Source organism: Doryrhamphus excisus, chromosome 9, assembly GCF_030265055.1.
Source record: "Doryrhamphus excisus isolate RoL2022-K1 chromosome 9, RoL_Dexc_1.0, whole genome shotgun sequence".
NCBI classification, from domain to species: domain Eukaryota; kingdom Metazoa; phylum Chordata; class Actinopteri; order Syngnathiformes; family Syngnathidae; genus Doryrhamphus; species Doryrhamphus excisus.
Window position 1 is genome coordinate 10161033 of NC_080474.1, and position 24804 is coordinate 10185836.

Consider the following 24804-nt stretch of genomic DNA (forward strand, 5'->3'; position numbering starts at 1 on the left):
TAATAGTACATTTGGGAATTACATTCCCTTCCCCCCTCCTAATAATGTTGTGAAAGACCGGAAGGTTTCTCTTCTCCCTGTATTTTGAATGCACAGCCTCACATAAGCTAAGCAGTCTTCTATGTACTGGTCACCTCCGCTATCTTTAGCCCCTGCTGGGAAATGAGTGGAAGTGCCGTACTTATCTTCCCTGCTGTCATCGAGGCTGCCAGTATTTTTAGGGGACAGCAGCAGCTGCAAAAGCATTTAACAGTATTCCACGAACAATGACACTCGGGGTGTCTCGGGGCTGAACGACGCAGTGGTAGGGGGACCATTCGGGATCGGCTAAATCAACGACAACTGAAGGAACTGACGTTTGGTTCAACCAAACAAAAAACTTCCAACAATGTACTGGACTAGAACGAAGGAGCTTTGAAGAAAACATGCATCTACATTTGAAGTCGACTTGGGACATTATTCGGTCTTCAGGAGCCCAGTGGTATTGCTTCTTAACTCAAAGACTGATTGCAACTGCGGAATGTATGCTGACGATCGTTGTTGGCAACTGAGGCGAGGTAGGTCATCTGAGGGGTACACGGCACAAATTCACAAGGGGCAGAGGTCATTTCAATGAAATCAGACATGTAAACACAGGGGTTAATCTCCTCTCTTTAAACCACCAGTGGGAATATTGAAGTCCATTTTGTACGGGAAACATAACACTGGCCTATAGTATTAATCTGCACCCAAGTATGTAAAAGGTATACAAAGTAGACTTGGCAATAGTCATCTAGGTTTCACTCCCAGTATTAAAGGCAACACAATCCATTCACAGAGTGCAGTGAAAGGTCACCAAACTAAATATTTAAAACTACACTTCGATGGAAAGGTATTGGGAATTTCTGAATTATTTCTCCAAAAGCCATCCTTGAAAAATTGAATGTACTTCAGACATTGCCTTCCACAGATCCTACAAAAAAGATGTCAGAAATTGTCTGTCTACAAACTATCACATATGCAAAATACAAAATGAATGAGATTTTTCCAAAACAAAATTCATGTTTACCATATATTAATAAGAGAGGGAATTGTCTTAATAAAAGACTTAACAAAAGGATATGGCCCAGCATGTTTTGAAATGTAAAGTCTCTTGGGTGGGCAGACTGTGAATTCGTGCTGTGTTTGTGTGAGCACGCATATTTCAGAAAAATCTTTGTGATACCTGACACATACTCTCTTGCAGGTCTTTATTTAGATTGAACTATATTAAGCACTTTCCCACTGAAATACAGCACCAGCTGTACTGGCTGCTGTTGTAATTGGACCAAGGACCATCTCAGGATGGGGTGGCATGTGTTTTTCTGTCATGCAGACAGCTCTAATTCAATTAGCCTTAATATTCATACCATCCGCTTTGTGCTGAAACACGCACATCACTGTGATTTTGTAATGCCATTTGTGTTATCTCCACTACAAACGTAAAGTAACTAATAACAAATCATGGATGCTGTCATACTATTAATGAAATTAGGCTGGATTAATTTTTTGTCAACTTGTAAGTTTCTCATATTTTATTCTGACCCATTTAAGGATGGATTGTATGCCCTAAAATCCCTATTGCGATATTTCCGGACAAACCCAAAGCAATTTTTACCATAGGAAGCTATATGAATCCGATGACTTAGTAATAATAAATATTACCTTAACTGACTTATTTACAGTACACTGCAGGACAAACAAACTATTTTGTTATGTGTGAGTTTGTTATGTACGATAACCCTGACAAGGTATGAACCAAAACAATATTTTCATCAAAAGCCCACTTATACGAAAACTGAGGTTTGACTGTACGTACATTGCAGTCTCTTGTGATGACAATAATATATGCCAATATAGTCTTTGATATAAATTTAATTTTATTTTAATTAGTTATTTCCAGTGTTCAGACATGTGTGCTCGTTGTATTAGTCTCTCTCTAGACTCAATATTATCTACTTGCTAATTTCCTGTTCAAAGCTGATTAGGCTCAGCTATAATGCAGTTCCCGCTAGACTTCTATTAAAGCAGAGGTGCCTTCGAAGGCCACATACTGAAAAATTGAAAGGATGCAGTGGCCTCTTTCATTTCAATTGCAACTTTATTTTGTTTCTTTTTCATAATATTACAACTTTAAAAAAAAGATACTTCTTTCCTATTGTTTCAACTTCTTGTTACTTAAATGATTTAAAATTTTTCACGTTATTCTAGTTAAGTTACAACTTTTTCTTGTTAGATCACATTTTTTTCTCTTAATATTTTGAGAGTATTTCCGTAAAATTACTGTTAATTTTTTTAATTTTTGCTGCCCCCCCCAAGTAGTTTGTCTTAAATAATCATAGTTGTCTTGTAATATTATGACTTTTCCCCAATCAAAGATTCCCAAAATTCTAACCTCATTTTGTTTTGTTTGTTTCTCACGATTTGACAACTTTAAAAAAAAGATGTTTTTCAATATCTCTATGGTACTAAAATTAGATTATTTTTCCTCATTTATTCTCGCAAAATTGCAACTTTTTTTGTCATTCCTGCTGTTGTTGTTTTTTGTTTTTGTAAATTTTCTCTGAATTCTGACTTTATTCCCATAATAGTTTGACTAATAGTTTCATCATCACATTATACATTTTTCTACAACCTATTCAATGGTTTTAAGTGTTATTTCTTTTTATAATATTACAACGAATTTTTTTTTCCTTAATCTTTCAACTTCTTACTACTAAAATGATCTTATTGTTCATATTAATATCACAATGGTATTATTGTTAAATTATGTTCCTCATTATGTTCAATTTTTTTCATCTTAATATGTGGCGTGTGCTTATTTAAAATTACTTTACATTGTTTTCATGTTTTCTTATTTCCTTGTTAAATTATATTTTATAATAAATATAAGAAACTTTGGACACCCCTGTGGTAAAGTGTACTAAGCACGTATTCTTCAAGCTGTTTTAGTAATTAGGCTTTTCTGTCTCCTGCTCTCACTTGCTTGTTGTGCCGCATGCTCAGCTATTCCTCGTCCTCCAGTGCCAAGAGGGTGGTCGCTGTCAAAATTTGTGGAAAAAATATATAGTAGTAGTAGCAGATGTGGTTATAACCTCCTGAGACCACGCAATGCATTTTTGTTCTCATTTCACATTTCAACATTTCACAGGCTCATTTGAAATGCCAAGCACTCAACAAGAATAAAAGCTATTGTGCTGTGGAAAGGATATTGTACATTTTTTATTTATTTATGAAGAGTGCTGTTGGCCACGGCTGCCATACACAATTCCAAAGAAAATTCCAATTCATGTTGCAATAGTGCTTGGAGGACAAGACAAATGTGTAATGTTGCCAATAGACACTTAAAACAGTTAGCATGTGTACATGAGCAAGTGGCATTGCTGCGAGACAGTGACATTGAGCAAGTCAACATGCCATTTTAGTAACCATGGATCAGTGGAACGGGCAAAAATTAGGGATGAACCGGATAGTTGTTATAAAGGACTCCAATATTACACCGCTCTCAGTAGGTTGCAGTATGCACCTTGAAACTAACTTTTTTCATAACATACACAGTGCATTTCACTGACTGTGTTTTCTTTTTTCATCTGCTTGCTTCAGCTGGTTTGGCTGGTGATATAAAGTCTTGTAGTACTGAACGCAGTGCTTTTGAGAAAAATACAGTTAACAGGACTGACATATTATTTCCCTAGTTGTCGTGTTTGCATGAATCACCAGCTTCACACAGCTCATTAAAAATAATTAAAGAATAAATGTCTCAAGGATCACTTACACAGAGACACAGTAAACATATTTCTGAATAATAAACAATACAACAACTTTTGTTTAATCCAAGTCAATTTGAGACTTAAAATAATATACAGATTTAAGCCCTGCCTGCTTCTAACTGGTTCCTGCTCACAAGTTACAAAGTTCAAGCAATAGTGCTTATTTTGTTTAATTCTGCAGTGCTTCTATTATTGAATACTATTAACACGAGCCATCATGAATGTTGTTGAATTCCACCTCCATTAAGTTGTTGTGAGTTGTGAGATGTCATCAACAGTTCAACTTCCTTGATGTCTTCAACAAAAAGCACGTTGGCTTGCTGCATCCTCCATTTGACTTGATGTTGCATTTTACACTTGGTGTTCCAAACGCCTTGAACTTTTATTCATTAATTTTCTACCGCTTATCCCCACAAGGGTCACAGGCGTGCTGGAGCCTATCGCCAGCCAATCACAGGGCACATATAGACAACCATTCACACCGTACTCACATTCATACCTATGGACAATTTGGAGTCGCCAATTAACCTAGCATGCAGGTTTTGGAATGTGGGAGGAAGCCGGAGTCCCCGGAGAAAACCCATGCACGCATGTGGAGAACATTCAAACTCCACACAGAGATGCCCGAGGGGGGAATCGAACCCAAGTCTCCTAGCTGTCACTTCTTCCTTAAGTCGCATGCTTTCTTGATGATCTCAGCATCGTGTTTTGTCAGACACTCATTTATTGTTTCTTTCAACTGATTTATATGCCTTAGCAATGTCAGTGTGTTTTTTGTTGGTGAGTTGAGTTATCATTGAGTTCAGTGATGATGACAGGTGTTGTGGTATTCCTGTCAGGCATTTGAATGCATGTACCTATCGATGTTGCTGACATCCGTACAAAACAAAGTAATTGATTGATTGAATAAAAGCTGCCACATCTTGGAAATATATAATTTTTTATACATTGTATAAATGGACATATATAACTTATCAGGGATGCCTGTTACGGCGATCGCAAAGGCAGTGTGGGTCGCTGGGTCATCATAACATTTTTACCGACACTTTGTAGAGGACATATGACATCAGTCAGCTGACATTAAACACCCTTCTGATTCGCTCTTTTGCTTCAGTGGCAAAAAAGGGAGAACAGATGCCGGCAGCCACGCATTTTATTATTCTGATTATTTGGGATGAACGAGTACACCACTATCTGTATCTGTATCTGCTCACAAATCTGAATTATCTGTATTCATATCCGTACTTGGAGTGGGTAGGGCATAAACAGGAAGTGGGTGTGGTTTAACTGGAAGTGAGCAGAACATAAAGTCTGAAATCTATCTGGATTGATCAGATGTTGCTATATGTATTGTTTATTATTCAGGTATTTGTATATGTATGTAAATGATCCTTGAGACTTTATTATTTAATTATTTATATACAGTATATTATAATTATTTCATATATATGGGGGCAGCGCGGCGATGTGCTTTGCACATTGGCCACACAGTCAGATGATCGGGAATGATTCTCCGCTTGGCATCTCTGTGTGGAGTTTGCATGTTCAATCCGCGCATGCGTGGATTTTCTCTGGGTACTCCGGTTTCCTCCCACATTCTAAAAACATGTTAGGTTAATGGCGACTCCAAATTGTCAATAGGTATGAATGTGAATGTGAATGGTTGTTAGTCGATATGTGCCCTGTGATTGGCTGGTCCAGAATGTACCTTTTCGCCTGAAGATAGCTGGGATAGGCTCCAGCATACCTGCGACCCTAGTGAGGAGAAGTGGCATAGAAAAGCGATGGATGGATAATATATATATGAGCTGTGTGAAGTTGGTGGTTCATGCAAACATGACAATAAACATAACAATAATGTGTCAGCCTCGCTGACTGTATTTTTATCAAAAGGACCACATTCACTATCACAAGCAGTTTTCCAACTGACTTGATATCACCAGCCAAACCACCCAAAACGAGCAGACAAAAAAAAAAACACTGTTAGGGACTGATGCACGATCGTGCCCACTGTCTTGAAAAAAATGCACGGTGTAGTTATGAAACATGTTTAATATTGTAATTTAAATTACGGATAAACTAACTGAGTGTATGATGCCCAATATCGATCACAAAAGTTATCTGTTTACTAAGAACCTACTGATGCATTTCTTGATAGCTAATTTGGCCAATTTTGCAACCAACAAAAAACTGAATCCCTTTGCACATACGTTACATACGTTATTTTGTCACAAAACAGAAATACATATCCTGTACAGCGATTACTACAAGATTTTCCATTCATTGTAAAACACAGCCTTTTCTGAACCTCAAATTTTGTGTGTACTGTTCCATATTAAATTACTTCATATAACTTCTCTTTTCTTTTTAGTACTTTCCATAGAAGAATCGCTGAGGCCCAGTGAATAGTTTAGGTCTCCTGAGCTGCTTCAATTGAAACCCGGCTGACGGAGCAAAAATGGATGTGTTTGGTGGTGCACCTCGCTTCTTGGCGTATCCCAGACCGGTGTTGGTACAGAGTGGCGCTGATGCAGTTCTAAAGTGTCAGATTGGTGGTGATCCAAGACCTGCAGTCATATGGGAGAGGAATAATGAAAAGATTGATCCACAAGGACGATACAGAGTTTTCGAGGATGGAAATGTTTACAATCTGATCATAACTGCTGTTGCCATGGAGGATAGCGGGCAGTACATATGCAAAGCCAAAAATGGCATTGGTGAAACATATGCAGCGGCCACACTGAAGGTGGAAGGTGAGGCACAAGAAATGGAGTTAAGAGAAGAGAATAAACCACGATTCCTCATCAAACCCCTATCTACTCGTGCTGGACGTGGAGAAGATGCAGTCTTCTCTTGTAAACTCTGGGGAAATCCACGACCCGAAGTTAGCTGGGAGAAGGATGGCAGAAAACTCAGTGAAATATTTGAAAGCACCCACTTCAGTGTTAGTTACCAGGATGGTGGATGGTTCCAGCTGAAGATCTTTAAGACCCGTGCGCCAGATGGTGGTGTATATACATGTAAGGCAAGAAACGAGTTTGGGGAAGCATTGGCAGGAGCTGTGCTGCTTGTTGATGCAGGCCCTGGACATGAAGACGATGGGAATCGGAATGGCTACACAAATGGCCACAGAAAAGCTCATCAAGGGAAACAGAGGAGCAGCAGACAGATGTCCACTCAACACAAAGACGAAGCAACGACCAGGTCAACAAGAGTAAAAATGTTTGCAGTGACGGAGGGAAAACATGCAAAATTCCGCTGTTTTGTAACGGGAAAACCCAAACCTGAAATCATTTGGAGAAAGGATGGAAGACTGATACTCTCTGGAAGGCGTTATTTGTTATATGAAGATAGAGAAGGATACTTTACACTCAAGGTTCTGTACTGTAAGCAGAAGGATAACGGAGTCTACGTTTGTGCTGCTTCCAATACAGCAGGCCAAACCCTCAGTGCTGTACACCTCTCAGTAAAGGGTAAGACAAGTTTACTTTGAGATATTATTTACTGAAACATATTACACAACATTTAGAAAGTGAGTACTGTATATACCCACTGTCAGTCTGGAAAGATCTTGCCAGAGGAATGTGTGTGTGGGATCGTGTGTCCTTGGATAGGATTTCATTCTGTTTGCTAGAATGACATCAGTGAGATGTGACCAAGAAGGTACACTGACATTATGAAGTAAATCTCCAGCAGCAGTATAAAGTCTGGAAAGTCACTTAGCCTGTGAAATCACTGGGGGAGAGAGAAGGGAAAGGGATCATACTTCCCACATGGCACTGAGAAGTCCAGGCTCAGAGCATCAGTGATACAGTGACGTGCGGTCAGGGGAGGCCGATGAAAATCGTCCAACTGTATTTTTTTTATGATTCCTGTTTTTCTTAAGTAAAATTCACTGAATTTACACATTTCTTAATCACATACAGTACCATGTGACATCTCCCGTTTCGGCTTAAGTTTGTGAGTTTTGCCTCCTGTCTGAGTGCACTGCTCTTAATGAACTAAATTGAATAGCAATTTCTGTTTGTCTGTCTGCATGTTGCCAATATGTTTGCAGAAACTTCTAACCTTCTACATCCCATCTAATGTCTTTAATGTAAGTGTAGCATCATTATATTTGCTAATCAGACAATGAAATGCAAATAAATGTACACACTGAGGTGCTGAAGTACTGCACCCATGCGTGAGTTGGCATGTGCTTGTCCTCGCTGTCTTTCTAGAGAAGAGAAGAAAAACTGTTTTAACTTTAGTGAAATACACAAACAGTAGCATCAGCTAGTGTCAACAACAAGTTAAATGCATTAAAGATATGAATGCATAAATACATTTTGCCTGTTAAGATGAATGTTTATATATCCAAGCTCAACAGAAAGTGATCAGACTTTTACAACAAAGTAACAAAGATTTTCCTGCAGAAAAATAGAGCTTATGTACTTCATATGCAAATAAAAGGTGATACGGTGAAATGTTTTTTTGTTTATAAAAAGTAATAAACGAGAAGACAATTTTTTTTAACACAAATAAATTGTGCTCTTTCTTTCTCTCTATCATCTTAATGGGCAACGTGTATTAACATTTTCAAAAACTCCAAAGGAGGCAGTGCCTCACCAACCATGATCCTCACCGCACGTCACTGCAGCGAGCTATATGCAGTATGTACACAGTACATACAGTATGTACAGTATGTCACATGTATTGCACAACAAAGCAACACCAACCCTATTAATGGTTATTACCATTACATTGGTTGATTCCAAGTCAACGTTAAAAAAATGATAGTAGCTGTTTATGATTTATGATTTTACTGGTCAGGTTAAGCCATTTGTGAGGAACGTAATCAGGTGGGCTTTGCATAATGGCTAAGTGCAGTCCACATTCTTTGTTTACAACTGTCTGGTACCGACTGATGGTGTCAGTTACGGACACTTTATTTCCTATCTAACACCTCCAATGTGTTTATGATCCCATTCCTCGTCCTTGTCTAATTATGCTAATCTTGTTTGTTACTCAGGAATGAACGGTCACATTTACATTTTGTAGGTAATAAGTCCTGTGGGACATTAGGGCATTATTACAGATGACATTTCATAGCAGAAAAAAAAAACTTCAGGAAAGAGTTTAAACAAAGTAGTGTTTTTCTTCCTTCACTGTGCCAGAACCCCCCGTGCGGTTCAAGCAGCCTCTCATTGATCTCGAAGTATGGGAGCAGGACTTGGCTGTTCTCGAGTGTGAAGTTCCCGAAGATTCTGTTCCAATCACATGGTATTTGGAAGATAGACGACTACAGCCAGGAGCCAAATATGGAATGGAGGAGTGGGGAACAAAACGCCGGCTCACTATTCGTGACATCGGAGTAGATGATGACGGAATTTATCTTTGTGAGATGCCTGATGGTGGAAGAAGCATTGCTGAGGTAGCAGTGAAAGGTAAACCATAAGAAAATAATCCTCAACACGACTCTAACTCTATTTATTAAAATACACTACTGGACATCCTCCTCAAATGTTATGCTGTTGGGAACCATTGTAGGCAAAAATAATGTGGTTATATATAACATATATAAGAGTTACAATATGTGTCCTATGTTCTCTGTAGAACATCTGTTTCTCAAATTTCCTTGAATTTATGCTGCCTTGTTTCAGTTTATTTTCCTTATTTTGACTAAAAACACAGAAACAGTAAACCAATAAAGTTGTACCTTAATTTAAACACTTTACATATAAAACCCCATACAAGATGCCACTGAAAATAATTCCTTCCTTTCAGTGCAAAAACATAAAGGTGTTAACGTCAGAATATTGTGTAGTGGAGAGAAAATGTTAAATTAATTCTAAATTGTGTTGTTAGTTAAAGAAAATAATAATTCATATTATTCCATACTGCAAAAGGACCCAAAATGAACAAGACATTCAAGCCCATGTTGATTTTCTGCAAACTTCTGACTAGAACGGGATGTACTCTCTATTGTGCATCAGTTGTTCCTTTAGTTCATAAGGTTGCTGCTAAAACCCCAGTGTGTTTTGTGATTTTAATTTTAGGTCCAATTATGCGGAAGCTTCCAAGGAAAGTTGATGTCTTGGAAGGGGAAAACGCTGCTTTTTGCGTTGAGGTTGAAAAAGAAGAGATGGATATACACTGGTATAAAGACGGTGTGGAGCTGCGTGAAACGCATCAGACCATCCTGAAATCCTTTGGTCGAACTCATATTCTGGTTTTTGTCAATACAATGCCTCAAGACTCTGGCTATGTAACTTTTTTTGTTGGCAGATCCAAAACTTCCTCTCAGCTAAGAGTGAAAGGTACTGTATGATCAAATACATTGCTACATTAATGGTCACAATATTCTAAATATATTCATCTTCTTTCAGCGGCCAAACATTGTCCTCCTAGTTGTCCAGTGGGTGTGCAGATTAATACAGAACGTGCAAATGCAGCACTTCTCTCGTGGACTCCAGCTCAGGACTCACGGAAAAACCCTCCATCGGGTTATGTATTGGAGCGACAGGAAGTTGGCACAGGTTCACAGGAGTGGCTACAGTGTCTCACCACTGACTCTGCTACCTCAGTGGAGATCCTTGGTGATAGCGTGCCATGTGAAGCTGATTATCGATTCCGTATTTGTAGTGTCAACAAATATGGCAAGAGCAACAATGTGGAGTTCCCAAGAGCAGTTCACTTGGGTAAGTTTGGCTTTTTTGGAGTTTTTTTTTTCAAACAATTCAGCTCAGACTTAATTTCTTCATGCTTAAATGTGTTCCCTTTTCCAGTTCCAGTAGCCAGAATACAAGCCCCCTTGCAGGATGCGCTGGTGCCGGAAGGACAAGATGCAGTCTTTTCTATTGAGTTATCTGCATCTGTTATTGGATCGTGGTTTTTAAATGGCACACAGCTTCAGGAAGATGAACGTTTTTCCATGCGCCGCTCAAGGACACATCAGTCGCTTCGGATTCAAGGGGTTCGAGACACAGAAAATGGAGCTGAAATAACATTTATTGCATATGGCATCCGGGATTCAGCGGCACTGTATATTCAAGGTATGTCTTAAAGGGGACCTATTATGCTTTTTCCACTTTTCGGACTTATGAATGTAGTTCGAATGTTTTATTCTCGTGTTAAACGATGCCAAAGTTTCGGATGATGAGGCTTGCACATTTGGAAGTGAGCCCTGAAAGAAGTTTGGGATGGCTCAAAATTCTCGGTTTCAGAAGGCGTTGTAGAACTGGAAGTCTGTAATGTCACAGATGGGCGGGCTTCCTGATATGGGCAGGCACTGTAGGCCAGACACGCTCTCTGCTCTCCCCCAAGCTCTACTTCCCACACCCTCCCCCAAGCTCTGTTTCTCTGTTCATGATGCAAGCTCAGGCATACGATGTTGGAGTTGGTGATTCCTTGCAAGAGAAAAATCTTTTCACCTGTCAATGGCATTTCGCATGGGACTGTTTTTGTGAACATGAACGTGAAATATCCGCCAAACTGTTGGCGAAGCCAGAAGTAGCGTGCTCTCACTGGGAAAGGTGCATTAATGTCAGACACACTGTGCGTCCACAGAGGTTGAGAGAGCTACAGTGCTCAATGTCTGGACAGATTGTACTGCAAAAAACATGTAATGACCCCATTTCCACTACCGATGTTGTGCCAAGATTGTCTGCACTTCATATAAACGCAGCGCCCTCACATCCGGAGCTCCACAGCACCAGCGGTGCTTGGGACAAAGTGTGTCCAACTATGAGTGCTCCTCCTCGTGCAGGCGAGGTTGGGGGCAGGGCCCGGCTTCACATGTCCACCGTTACCACTCTTTCAATTCATAACGGTAAGTCAGGGGTCTCCAGCCAGTAGCGCATGAGCTCCCAGTAGCTCCTAAACACTTTTCAATTAGCTCTCCAAAGGCTTTATTCATTTATTAGTAACTCCTATACCCACAAAATTATAAAGTTTTGTTCGCAGAAGTCAGGAAGTACTTTCGTAGTGCTTGGGAGTGGGACCAATCACAGTGGAGTGGGCGTGCCCTGAGGCGCGTCGTGGGTGGAATAAATTAAAACAAATCATTTTAGCAGGAAGCACAAATCCAAGGAAACACAGCTGGCATAGGTGTAGGTTCTGGAAGATCTCAGAAGTTTTCTGTGCGTGTATAGGATTACACAACTCAATACAAAGGGTCGAAAAATGAGCATCGTCGGTCCCCTTTAAGCAGCTTTTTACGTGGTTCGGACAAAAACATGCCAAATTATATTTGATCAATTGAAATATGACTATGTACTCACTGATTTTCTCAATTCTGCAGCTCCTCTCGTCAAGTTCTCACCGATGTCAGAAATGGATCGAAACAAATTTGTTGAAATTGGGAACCCTATTGTGCTCTACTGTGAGCTGTCGGACCCTGTAGCTCTGGTGCACTGGTATAAGAATGGGGTGGAATTACAAACAACAGATGGTCTTCATATCCAATCAGAGGGTACCATGAGAAGAATTGTCATCCAATCAGCAGAATTCTCACATTCAGGAGTGTATTGCTGTGATGCCATTGATGACGTCATCAGATTCAATGTGGAAGTAGAGGGTAAGTTGTCCTTATGCTCATGATTGTTTTCCAACAGACTTGTGTTTTTTTAACAGCCTTAAAAGGGAAATATTTTCCAATATTACTCTTTTGAAATATGCGTTATCAAAATATTACTGTAAAAAAAAATATAATATCTAAATATCCATAGCTCCATCTGTGAGGTTTTCAGCAACTCCTGAAGCTCAGAGGAATAAAACCATCTACGCAGGCTGCCCTATTATTTTACAATGTGAGCTGTCAGATCACGACGCTCAGGTGCACTGGTACAAAGATGGGGCAAAGCTGTTTCCTCAAAGTGGAGTAGCTATTCAAACTGATGGCTTGGTGAGGAAGTTGGTTATTCCATCAGCTGACTTTTACCACTCTGGGTTGTACTGCTGCAAGACAAAGGGTGACACCATCACATTCAGTGTGAACATCACAGGTGATTTGGCAATATGATTTTTTCCACCTTTCTATTCTATATTTACTATGCCAAGCATCTAACTCACACAACACAACTGTTTCGAGCTGTTGTTTAACTGTGACCAGTTCTTTTACTTTTTCAAGTTGAACTAATTGCGAACAGATCTTTACAGTGGCCTGAATGTTTGACATTAGATACTGGTTGAATTGTATCTGTAGCTCCACCTGTGAAGTTCTGCAAAATTGCTGAAGAAATGAGGACCAAATGGATTGAAGAGGGGAGTCCTGTTGTACTCCAGTGTGTGGTCTCAGATCCTGAGGCCCTTGTTTGCTGGTTCAAGGATGAAAAGCAACTCATGTCAGACTCAGATTTAGAAATCCATTCAGAGGGAAATACAAGGACACTAGTTGTTCAGGCTGCAGAGCTGTGCCACTCTGGTGTGTACCGATGTACAACAATGGATGACGCCATGGACTTTCACGTGGCGATAAAAGGTGATTTTTTTTCTTTTGCGCAAATATTTTAACCTCAGCCTTGCTTCTTGGAAGCATTTGTGTGACATCTCTTTTGATCATGCATTTATAACTTTAAAAAATAATACAAAATTGCTATCCAGCATATACCATTTCATTCATTACTCGACAGCCACTTAATCTGCTCAGCAGTTACTATCTGAAGGTATTTATTTAGATTTCTGAATTTCCAATGCTAGCCAAACCAGTGATGTCCTCCACTGACTTTGACTTCGAGAGAACAATGTCCTTCGAAATGGACAAACCTTTGGTGCTGGAAAGTGAGATTGCAGACCCCGCTTTGCCTATACAATGCCATACAGATGGTGTAAAGCTCTTCCCACTTGAAGAGTGGAACATACCGAGTCATGGCACATTGAGGCAACTCATTGTCCCTGCAGAACGCCTGCATTCAGGGCAGTACGAATGTGAATCCTCAGATGACACTTGCCATGTCACTATGGATATTAAAGGTGATTATAAATTAATATTTGGATTCTAAAACAATGTCAAAACCTGTCTTTAAACTAGGATCTTCTCACATTTATAATGGATGTGATGTATCTGTCTGTGTCATTTGTTGTTTTTGTAACTTTTTCATATTTTAACCTGTTTTACTAATCTATGTCCAGCAGTATGTACATAGCCAATGACTTGTTATAGATTACGAAAAGCTTTGAGAAATTAACCCCTTTTTATAGTCAGAGTATGGATGTGTTCTGTTTATCCATAATTATGATTTGAGTCATCGCCTTTAGCTCCACTGGTGCCGTTGTCACCCGCATGGAAGTGTGTGGAGAACCAGGCACTTGAGGCACCTTGCCCGACAAGACCAGCTTGCAAAATCTCAAATCCTGCTGCCCAAGTGTCCCTGCAGAAGGCTAAAGCAGCACATTTAAATTTGGACCAAGATTTTCAAATGGAAACCATCAAGAAGACCCTTGTCATTGAACCAACTCATCCATCAAACTCTGGAGCATACTATTGTGCAACAGCAGATGATGTTGCTGCATTAGTTGTAAACAATCAAGGTGATTTTTTTATCTTTTCTCTTTTTCCTCTACACATATGTCTTTTGACTCAATTTCAAACAGCTCTATTCTGTGTTCTTTTTTCTTGTTTGTTATTTTCATACAAGTAACACCAAAGACCACATTGATTTTAAGTATATTTACTGTATATTCCACCCCAAAATGATTGTCCATAGTGCCAGCTGTGACATATGGCCCAGATGTCCAGAGGGCAGAGTCTGCCGAAGTGCCCTGCCCAATTGTTCAACAATTTGAGATTTCAGATCCCATTGCCAAAGCTTGTTGGTACAAAGATGGAACCCCGGTCTACCACAAAATGGAAACAGTTTTCGAACCTGAGAGCAACATCCAAGTCTTTCCATCTGCAGTCACATTTGACGCGTCTGATGATGCAGGTTTTAGCTGTGAAAGATATGGTGCACCATTAAATGAGAATATAAAAGGTGGTTTTGCACATCATACCTGCATAGTTACAATTCAAGTATCATGTTTCACCCCAGAAGATATGACCAAGCTCATTGTTTTCTTTTTGGCTTTGTCCAAACAACAGAACAGTGTCACCATGGTGATGAAATTGATGAGGTTTCTGATGCATCAGTCCAAATCACTGCGGATGTCAAAGGTGATTTAATATATTTCAACATCAGTCATCCATGTTAACCCAGCCCATACATGCCACTAACAATGGTTGTTAGTAGGTTGGTTGGCTCAATCATCTTGAAAAGGCACTTGTCCGGTTTGATAAAAATTGCTTTTTGCCATCTCGTGATTTCTGTTTTGTTATTATTTTCTGTAGTTTGTGCTCTTAATCAAATGTGTGGGTGTTTATCTGTTGAGTACTTCCTCAAACTAATAATCACTGTTGTGTTTGTCACTACTCTCTTAACGGCAACCAACATCTTTGCACTTAAAATGCTGCTTACAACTCTTTGAGCTCATTCCATGTGATAGACATCACCAGATCCAGTCATTCATCTTACTGCCACAAAACCTTGCCCCGTTGCAATGACAACGAAAATGAAAGCAATGTAATAGACTTCTTCAAATGAATAAGTACACATGTTTTGTGTAAATGCTCTTGATTCTATAGTAGATTGTAGGGGAACTATAAGAGCTTGATATCAGACCAAAGCTGGTCGACCATCTTGATTGTCTTTGCAATGGATTACAGCATAACTCCATCCTAACCCACAATGATGTCAATTAAATTGTCTTATGAGAAGAAGCACTGAGAGCAACAACCACTGAAAACCTTTCTGCTTATAGCTACACTGCCAAGCTTTGCCTCTGAACAAGAGAAGAAGACCTCAACACAAGGAGCTTGTTTTGAGAAGTGCCTTTCCACCAAGTACAAGACTGGCATCTTCAACAGCAAGAGTGGAGATTCTGTGACATATGAAGAACATTCCAGGCACAAGAACACTCTGCCAACTCTTGAAAACACAACAGGCTGGATTTTAACAAAAGATAAAAAAGAACATAACAATCAACAAAGAGTAAATACAGAATCTCCATCTGACTGCAGCTCAGTAAAGCCATCTATCATGAAACATGACATATACTATCACACTAAACATCTCACAGAATCCCAAGGTGAGAAATCATTTTCCCATATAGAGGCGACAGAAGACCCTCACATTTCTGAACAGCTCATTACTTCCTTGCAGACAGCTGTCCCATCAGAGGTTTGTAATTTTCTACGGAGTGTTGAATCAGAGGATAATAATCTCAAGATTGTAACTACCCAGTTAGAAGAGCATCATAGCTCAGCACAGACGGCTGTCCTGTCAGAACTAGGTAACCACCAAAAGACTTCAAATATCAGGTCAAAACACTGTATTAATGACGTAGAGCCTACAACTGTCTCATTAGACAGGTTCTGTATTTCTGCAAAAACTCCCCGCTCTGAGAAACTTTTAACCTCACTGCAGTCTGCAATGGTTCAAGCAGAGGAGCACTACAATTCGACAGAGATGCCAGTCATAATGACAAAAAATCGTCTTAACTGTATCCAAACTGAAACACTCTGCTCAAAAAACCCCGGTGACTTGCTACAGCCTAATTTTTTCCACCCTGAGGACGTGAATAGCCAGCTGGGTAGATCAACTGACTGCTCAACAACAAGCACTATGCCTGGCTCATTGTGTTGTTTGGAACTGTATGAATCTCAATGTCCAGAAATGATGCAACCAAAGGGGGATTCGAATTGCCAAACTTCATCTGTCAAACCGGAAGACATCTCACCAACAGAACAGGCTGTGTGTACCCAACAATATCCATGCTTGCCTGAAACAACAGTCCAGACAGATTGTCATCACAATACAGATGCTGCAATGGACCAAATATGCAGCATGCTCAATCTTGGGAAAGGATCCTCAAGGCTCTTTTCAGGTTCCGCTTGTTACAAGCAGACATCATGTGTCCAATCAGAAGAGAGATATCCAACAAGGACATTTGACAGTCACAACATAGTTGCTGCAAATAAGGTGGCTGTTGAAGGTGATTTAAATGGTTAGCATTACCAAAAAAGCACACCTCTGTATAAAAGAGTTTGTTTAGGGATTATTGGCAGCTTGAGTCTATCTAAGCCCAGTCACAATCCACCATGCGTTTTTAGTCATTACAATTTTGGGGGAAGCCATGGCTGAGGCGTTTTCTGAAAACATCAATGCACATCACTTGCATGGTTGCGCAAGGTGAAATTATGTGGCCTGCACGGCACGCCTGGCCCTTAGCGGTTGTGTGTATTGTATGTTGCATACGTGTCACACGTGAGTCGTACATGCTTACAATGTACTTGCAAAGTACGATCTCCATGCGATTGCCATGTTATCGTATGGAGGCCGTACTTACACATGCTTTTCACGTACAGTGTTCTTACTCACTCGCATGTTGTAAGAACGTGAGTTTTTCCACCTGATGGGAGGTAGTCCGAGGTTCATTCAAGATGTCGCCCATTCCCCCGAAGAGACTCTGGGTTCTAATGCAGCAGTAGCAGTGCACTTCCAGCAGCACCTACATCATCATCATCATCATCACGATTCTTCGTTCATCCTCTCCTCTTTTCTGGCCCTCTCATCTTCCACGGCCCGCTTCTGTTGGGCCTCTCTTACCATTTCCGCTGCCTTGTCATTGGCATCTTAGAGGCGAAATGTTGCCACCCGTCCGTCAGCTTGGCTTTATTGCAGAAATGAGTGCACACAACGTGCGTTGAAAGCGCGTCAACTGTACTGGGGATGAATCCGTATCGCAACGCAACCTGTATGAATCCACAGATATTGCCTACCTTTTTCAAAATAGACAGCACACACTTGCAAGTATGGTGGGTTGGCACTGGGCTGAAGTGAAAGTAAAACTTTAAAAACTATTATTGATAATCTGAGGTGAATATTAACAAACACAGAATTCTTATTTGAAGAAAATGACTTTAAATGTGTACTGTACATACAGTTCTGGTTTTTAAACTTGGAAACAAGTCTTTTCATTTCCATACATCATGGCATGTATGTCTCATTAATTTTGGGCCTTTCCTTATTTATTTGAACCATTCCTTTACCAGGGTTGAACGATTATACAGCAACATCCTTTATGACTTTTTACATGTATTTTACACAAATGGTCTTCTGGCACTGATCCGACATTTAAGTATAGTCCACATATGTTTCATAGGGTTGAGGTCAGGGCTTTGGGATTGCCATTTTAGGAGATTTATTTTAGATTGATTTCTATTGCATAACCAGTTTTGACATGTGTTATGACATGTGGATAATTGCCCTGCTAGTTTCAGCTATTTAATTCAGCCCAGCAAAACTGCTGAATTTAAGAAGCTGTTTCTGCAAATATGGTGCTTCATGTAGTTAAGACTTTACATCAGGAGATGACAGACATCTGTGACTTCCATCTGAGCAACATTTGCGGATGTTTGTATGCAAAGTTTCTAACTTTATAGACGTTGAGTCGGATCACCATGACAGTCCACTTGCAGCATACTTGAGCCGATGCTTTGCTAAACCATGTGGCAGAATAAATTATTAAAGGCCCCATGTTAATACGCTCATGCCCATGATGACTCAGTATAAACTTCTGACTGCAACTATACATATATTTTGATTATATCATGTACTTGAAATTGGAAATGCTATTCATATGACTTTTATTTTGTCCAAACAGTTGTTTATTTGATTCAGTAATCATGATGCAATCTTCTCTTAATGTACCTCAAAACATCCCCAGCTCCACCTGTGAGAATTTCAACACCATGTCAGACTGAGACGGAACAGTCAGTGGAAGTTGATGAGCCCACAGTGCTGTGTTGTGAAACATCAAATCCTAATTCTCAAGTCACTTGCTACAAGGATGGAATAAAACCACATGACGAGGCTGGGCAAGACAAGCCGGTGGATGGCTCCATAAGAGAAGTGGTTTTACATTTAGCCACACAGTCTGATGCAGGGACTTACAGCTGCATGCCAACAGACGATACAGTGCAGTTTCAAGAGGACGTGAAAGGTGATAAGTTGCTTTTGTCTGCTGTTCAAGTAGGATTCCATCAAGATAGAATATGTGCAAATGCAATTTGCTGTGCATCTATTGTTATTACCACTTGGTTTGGAATAACTCGGACCATGTGCTTTGCTGACTTCTCCCTGATCCCTGAGACTTTTGCTCTTGTGCCCCCATCTTCTCTCCTGCTTATAACATCCAGTCTTCTTTAAACTCCTTCAACTTTCTTGCGAGTAGCTTGTGCAAGGGGCAGACATCCAGTAGCTGCAACTGGAAAACAATGATAAAATAAAAAAATTAGGACAGAATAGATAGTTCACATCCTGCTGGATGGACTGCCCCAAACCAAAGAAGCTGTGCTGTGCTGGCTTGCTAGCCCACTTGTATTAGCATGCTAACTCCAAACAGATAAATAATCATATACTTAGCTCACTCATGGTCTCCTACAGCACATCACCTTAGGCAGCTTTTACTAATGTCTTGCGTGCCAGCAGTTTAGCAACATGCTCATAGTTCTTGGTACCTCTTAGTAGACATTGGGCAAAATTGTTATTTTGTAAACTGTTTGTGGATTTTGGTTAAAAAATACTGAAAACAGCAGTTGGTTGCTGTAACAATTCATTTCACTTCATAACATCTCATTCACAACATATTGCCATGTCCAAGTTAATCCAATTCATGATGGACTAACACTACTAGTGTTTGGTACCTTAAGTATTTTATAAATTTACTTTGTTTTTTTAAATATTTGACATGTACAGTTTGTCATTCAATGACTTAAGCACACGGTGGGACTATGTATATACCGTATTTTCTGGACTATAATTCGCTCGGGAATATATTGGGCACAGGAGAAATCACCTCTACTTTCAAAAGAACTGTACGATAGAGCGATTATCTCGTGTCGCTCTCCAGCGAACCGACGTGCAAAATTTGTGCACGTGAAAGTTTGTTCTTGTATGTGACTTGCGACGCAATCTCAGAAAGTTGAACATTTTTAAACCCCAAATGAGAACCAATCAGCGACTGATGACAGTGGGTAGGATGCTAATCAACACTTGCCACAAAAGCATTGTCTTGAGAACTCATTGGCACTGGAGTACACATATCTGGTAAGCTTACATTAATTTACATTTATGTAAGTTTATTTTCAATACTAACAAGATCCAGTACTCGCCAGAATCCTCGTTTAACACTGGCTGATGTTCCTCCTCTGAACTACTTTGACACCCCATAATTCCCTCCACATCTGACAGCCAATTAAACCATGGCAATTAGCTCTGGATGTGAATGCGTCACTCGCTAGTTTAGCTGCTCCCAATCGCTCATCGCCTCCAGTGTGCATGGTTTTGGTACACGGCGTAGGAGGAGCAGGTACTGGCATACATCCTAGAGCGCTCTCTCGTGGCTGTCACTGTAAAAAAAAACATATATAAGTCCCTCTGGAGTATAAGTCACAAGACCAGCCAAACCTTCAAATAAAAGTACAACTTATAGTCCGGAAAATACAGACCTTATTTGAAGGGTTTCGTTAATTGCTACAAATGAGAAGCAAAGTGAGTTTTCATAATTTTACATATTATGCTCATGATTCTGTTTCTGTTTGATGCTGCAGAGAAGTATTATTTACATGCTTACTTTGACTGATTTAGTTAATGCCAATACTTCCGAAGCTCAAATAGGTTCATTTTGTATTCTTGAATATATGTTTAGTTTCTTATTTCCAGACAGGTTTTTTTAGGTGTTTTGTTTACTTTGATATGTTTGCCGACTGTCAGTATTCCTACAAATGTCAAGGTAAAACGCCATGTAAAATACTTTTAAAACATGTCTGAAAATCAGAAACTAAATGTATACTTTTCAAAATTAATTGCATTTTGCATTCCATTCTTTAGTTCCACTTCAGAAGTTTTCAGCTGTGTCAGAAGCTGAGCAGAAAAGGACAATCATGGCAGGCTGTCCCATTGCTCTACAGTGTGAGCTGTCAGACCCCACTGGACAAGTCACATGGTACAAAGGTGGAACACAGCTCCTACCTCAAAGTGGAATAGAGATCCAGTCAAAGGAAAACTTGAGAAGTCTAGTTATTCCAGCAGCCAAGGTAGCTCATTCTGGCATATACCGTTGTGAGTCGAAGGATGACAACATTCAATTCACTGTGGAAGTAAAAGGTGATGTTTGGAGTCTGTAACTTTGGCCTTGCAATATAAACTAACTAGAACAAGTGTTCATGTTATCAACCAACTCACACAATGTTGTTATATCAATTAAATCAGGTAATATCATTTCGCCACTGAGACATACATATACAGATACAGTAGATACAGTAGGTACAGAAGATAAACACTCTAATTCTAGAAAAAAACAGATTTGTACATATATCAGCCACACCAGACTATAAGCTGGACATGTTCACGTCGTAAAAAGACATTCTGGCACGAACAAGTCCATGCCGTAAGGGAACTCACATCAAGCTTGTCCATTAGCAGGCGGTCATTACTCAGTGTAACTTACTTAGTGTAAGAATCTGACTCATGGTGAAATCTTATATCAAAGGCTGGAATCATCAGACAGCAACTTAAGACTCAAAGGGTAGCTAAGAAATATACAAGACAAGTACCAATAGGAGTTTTAAAGAAAAACAGCACCTCTTCTAACTTCTTCCCATTACACATTATTCTTTAATATAACTTACCATATTAACAGGGGCTGAAATAATTATTTCCCCCAATTGTGGTTACTTTTGTTTGACAGGTGTGGCACTTCTCTCTGGAAAAAAACATCTTTGTCCGTACATTGTGACAAAATGTCTAATCTGGCTGCTGAGGTTCTTTTTTAACCACCTGTAAAAGAGTGAAATGATGTTCTTTTTTAACCACCGGTAAAAGAGTGAGTCCATGTTACTAAGCCATCTTTTTTAAACTTTGTATGTTTTGTTTTGTGTTCTTTTGGTGAGTTGCTTCATCAATGTAATTTATCTGTGGCTAACACATAAATTTGACTCCAACTTGACTTTATTTTAATCATTATTTATTTCAAGTCAATTACTGGGTCCATGATTTGTCATGCTACCGTCCGGTTTATTTACTGCTTATTGTTTATTGCCCTTCTTTGGAATTACATACAAAATAGCATGATTACTTAATACGTGTCTAATTATGTATTAAGAAACTCTTTTTTTTTTGCAATATCTTAACTCTATAGCTCTTCCCACGAAGTTCTCAGAGCTTCAAGAGGCAGAAAGGAACAAGACATTACAAGAAGGCTGTACCATTGTCCTCAGCTGTGAGCTCGCTGAGGATTCTGATGCTTCCGTTGACTGGTATAAGGATGGGATCAAACTAAAGCAACAAAACAATCTGGAGATGCAAATAGAGGGTCGAAGAAGAGCACTTGTCATCCCTTCAGCTGACAACACACACAGTGGCATTTATAAATGTGTAACAGCTGATGACACCATCACATTCCAAGTGGATGTAAAAGGTGATCAATTTCTTTCTTCTTGACATCTTCCTTTGAAATTTATTTCTTTTGATCGCCCAAGGTAAAACTGTCCCCTAATTATGCTTTATCAACTGTCAAATTGTTCTCTTCCTTTAGGCCGATTGCCACAAATTATGCCAATCCCACAATCTGAGAAATACAGGATGATCGCAGTTGGGTCTCCAATTATGCTCCAGTGTGAGGTATTGGATCCTGCTGCCCAGGTTTCCTGGTATAAGGATGAGACTGAGCTTTTTTGCAAAACTGGTCTTGACATGAAAAGAGGTGGCAGCCTCAGAAAATTAATAATTCACTCAGCTAAGATGTCAGATTCGGGCCTCTACAGCTGTAAACTCGCTGAAGATTTTGTGACATTCCATGTGGACATCCAAGGTGATTTGTTTTGAGAAACACAATGAAGTCAAAGGTGTCTAATGATTTTCTACCAAATAATCCCTTACTGTATAATTAATTTTGCTTAAAATCTTTTCCACCTACCAGCTGCTCCTGTCAGGTTCGCAGCAATTCCAGACAAAGAAAAAAACAAATTGGTAGAGGCAGGCTGCCCAGTTAGGATGCAGTGCCAAGTCTCAGAGCCAACTGCCCAAGTCCAGTGGCACAAGGACGGAGAAGAGCTGTGTCCAAAGAATGATTACGAAGTCCACGCTGAAGAAAAACTGAGAGCGTTGGTCATTAAAGCAGCAGAAGTCAGACACTCTGGGGTATACTGCTGTGATTCCGCAGATGACCACATAGAATTCAAGGTGGATGTTGCAGGTGATATATGTATTTACAAAATCATTAACCTTTTGTTGTCTTTTTCTTTATTGAACCCCTAAAACCACTTAATATTAGAAGGTTACACACTCTCATCATTTATAAAATACTTATGTTGGACACATGAAGCAAATTCTCATTTATAAGGTTGTTGTTTTAAAACTAATCCTTACAGACCAGATAGTAGGGTAACATTTTTTGTCAAAATAAAACTGATGTTAGGTTAAAACCCATTACATATTACATATTAAATTATGTCCTATAAGTGAAAACCTGAAATGGCCTTAATTTCTTTGTTTCTCTGTAAATTCTTTTTTCTCACTGGTATTGGCTGTTTGGTTTGGTTTGATCTAACCTTTTTGATCAACCCTGGTTTCAACCCAAAATCTCAGACAAATCTCAGACAAAAGAACTGCATGCTACCTGACCTGTATCACACAGCAAAAACGAAAAACAAACCTGAGCATAGTGGTGTACTCTAAGATAGTCATTCGGTTTGGGTAATATTTATTTTTTTAAATCTGAAACATGATTTAATATGATTCAGTAAATTTGTTTCCAGACCTGACTCTTCTAAGTACATTTCTGCTATGTTTTTTTTTATAGTAACGGCATAGAAAATCTGTTAAAAACCTTATAAATATGTTTTTTTTAACATTATTAGAGTTGTCTAGACTTGAAATAACACCCCTATATTCACCCTCACTTGTGTATTACTGAATATAATGGACACAATAACAGAGAATAAGCAATTTAAGATGTAAACTTAGGACATGTAAACTAAGACTCCTGCACCTTTGCGCTGCACTAAATAATTTCTGGTGGCATGGACACGAAGTGATACTGTTTTGGGTTGACTTGTATTCTAGCTTGGATTGGGTAACGGCCGCAACAGTAGCTCGTGTTGGGGATTATTGCGCCCGTTGTGAAATGATTCAAACCTGCACTGGCAACCGAGCCTGGTGTTTGTGTGTCAGTAACATTACTGACAGTTAGTGAGCAGTGTAGAATAACTACATACAGTATAACCTAGTGTCTTTGAGTGTGTTTTATAGGTGTATGTTCATTCATTTAGCCATTTTAATGATTGAAAATGTATTTAGGCAAAATTCAATTTGCTAAAACATGCATATCTTTTGTATGTATAGTAGGCTGTATTCAACCAGGAAACAGCATGACTTATTAATTCACATATTTTTGACAAAATAAATGTGGAGCGGGAAGTGGTGAGGGATGCTGTATTGCTGAAAATGTGTATAATTATAAATCCTTCTGTTTGGTAACATTATTAAGAGCAGTGTTTCTCAACTGGTTTGGCTGCAAGACCCAATAACCACACTTAAATGACAAGTAATGACCCAAATTGTGACACAACTATCTTTTATTGAAAGGGACTGTTTGAAATGGTTACACAGCTGTTTAGGAGCGCACCTTGTCGTGGCAAAGCAAGCCAATAGCACAGAAGAGACCACGAGGTGCATTTACAGACGTCGGGTCATGACATTTTTTTTGTCCAGGCAAAGACCTGCGACACTGAAAATGGCTCAGTGACCCACTTTTGAGTCATGACCCACCAATTGAGAATCACTCACTTAGAGTGTCTTCCTGTAAGATGCAGAGTAGATTATGATGCTTGTCACTCTGACAAGAACAAGAACAGTCAAGATGCTGGGCAGTGCAGATCTCAAGCTGCAAAACCATATTGTGGCAATTAATTTAATGTTGAATGACCTGAAATTTTTCT

The 24804-nt window shown here is 39.5% G+C and overlaps 1 protein-coding gene across 7 annotated transcripts in view; it reads left to right on the plus strand.

The window, feature by feature from the left end:
* Positions 1 to 278: 278 nt before the first annotated feature.
* LOC131135523 (obscurin-like protein 1) overlaps positions 279 to 24804 on the plus strand; it is a 43809-nt gene continuing 19283 nt past the window's right edge. For 2 of the 7 annotated variants that reach the window (XM_058081520.1, XM_058081524.1), the window contains exons 1-19: positions 279 to 557; positions 6160 to 7261; positions 8945 to 9214; positions 9827 to 10087; positions 10157 to 10468; positions 10556 to 10822; positions 12070 to 12345; positions 12497 to 12772; positions 12973 to 13248; positions 13467 to 13739; positions 14025 to 14297; positions 14474 to 14740; positions 14848 to 14919; positions 15564 to 16808; positions 18531 to 18806; positions 20696 to 20971; positions 22005 to 22283; positions 22401 to 22676; positions 22785 to 23060. In XM_058081520.1, the coding sequence (XP_057937503.1) occupies positions 6247 to 7261; positions 8945 to 9214; positions 9827 to 10087; positions 10157 to 10468; positions 10556 to 10822; positions 12070 to 12345; positions 12497 to 12772; positions 12973 to 13248; positions 13467 to 13739; positions 14025 to 14297; positions 14474 to 14740; positions 14848 to 14919; positions 15564 to 16808; positions 18531 to 18806; positions 20696 to 20971; positions 22005 to 22283; positions 22401 to 22676; positions 22785 to 23060 (6466 nt within the window). In that variant the 5' untranslated portion in view covers positions 279 to 557; positions 6160 to 6246. The remainder of the gene's footprint in view (positions 558 to 6159; positions 7262 to 8944; positions 9215 to 9826; positions 10088 to 10156; positions 10469 to 10555; positions 10823 to 12069; positions 12346 to 12496; positions 12773 to 12972; positions 13249 to 13466; positions 13740 to 14024; positions 14298 to 14473; positions 14741 to 14847; positions 14920 to 15563; positions 16809 to 18530; positions 18807 to 20695; positions 20972 to 22004; positions 22284 to 22400; positions 22677 to 22784; positions 23061 to 24804) is intronic. The other 5 variants (XM_058081522.1, XM_058081521.1, XM_058081526.1 and 2 more) reach the window with 5 other exon arrangements.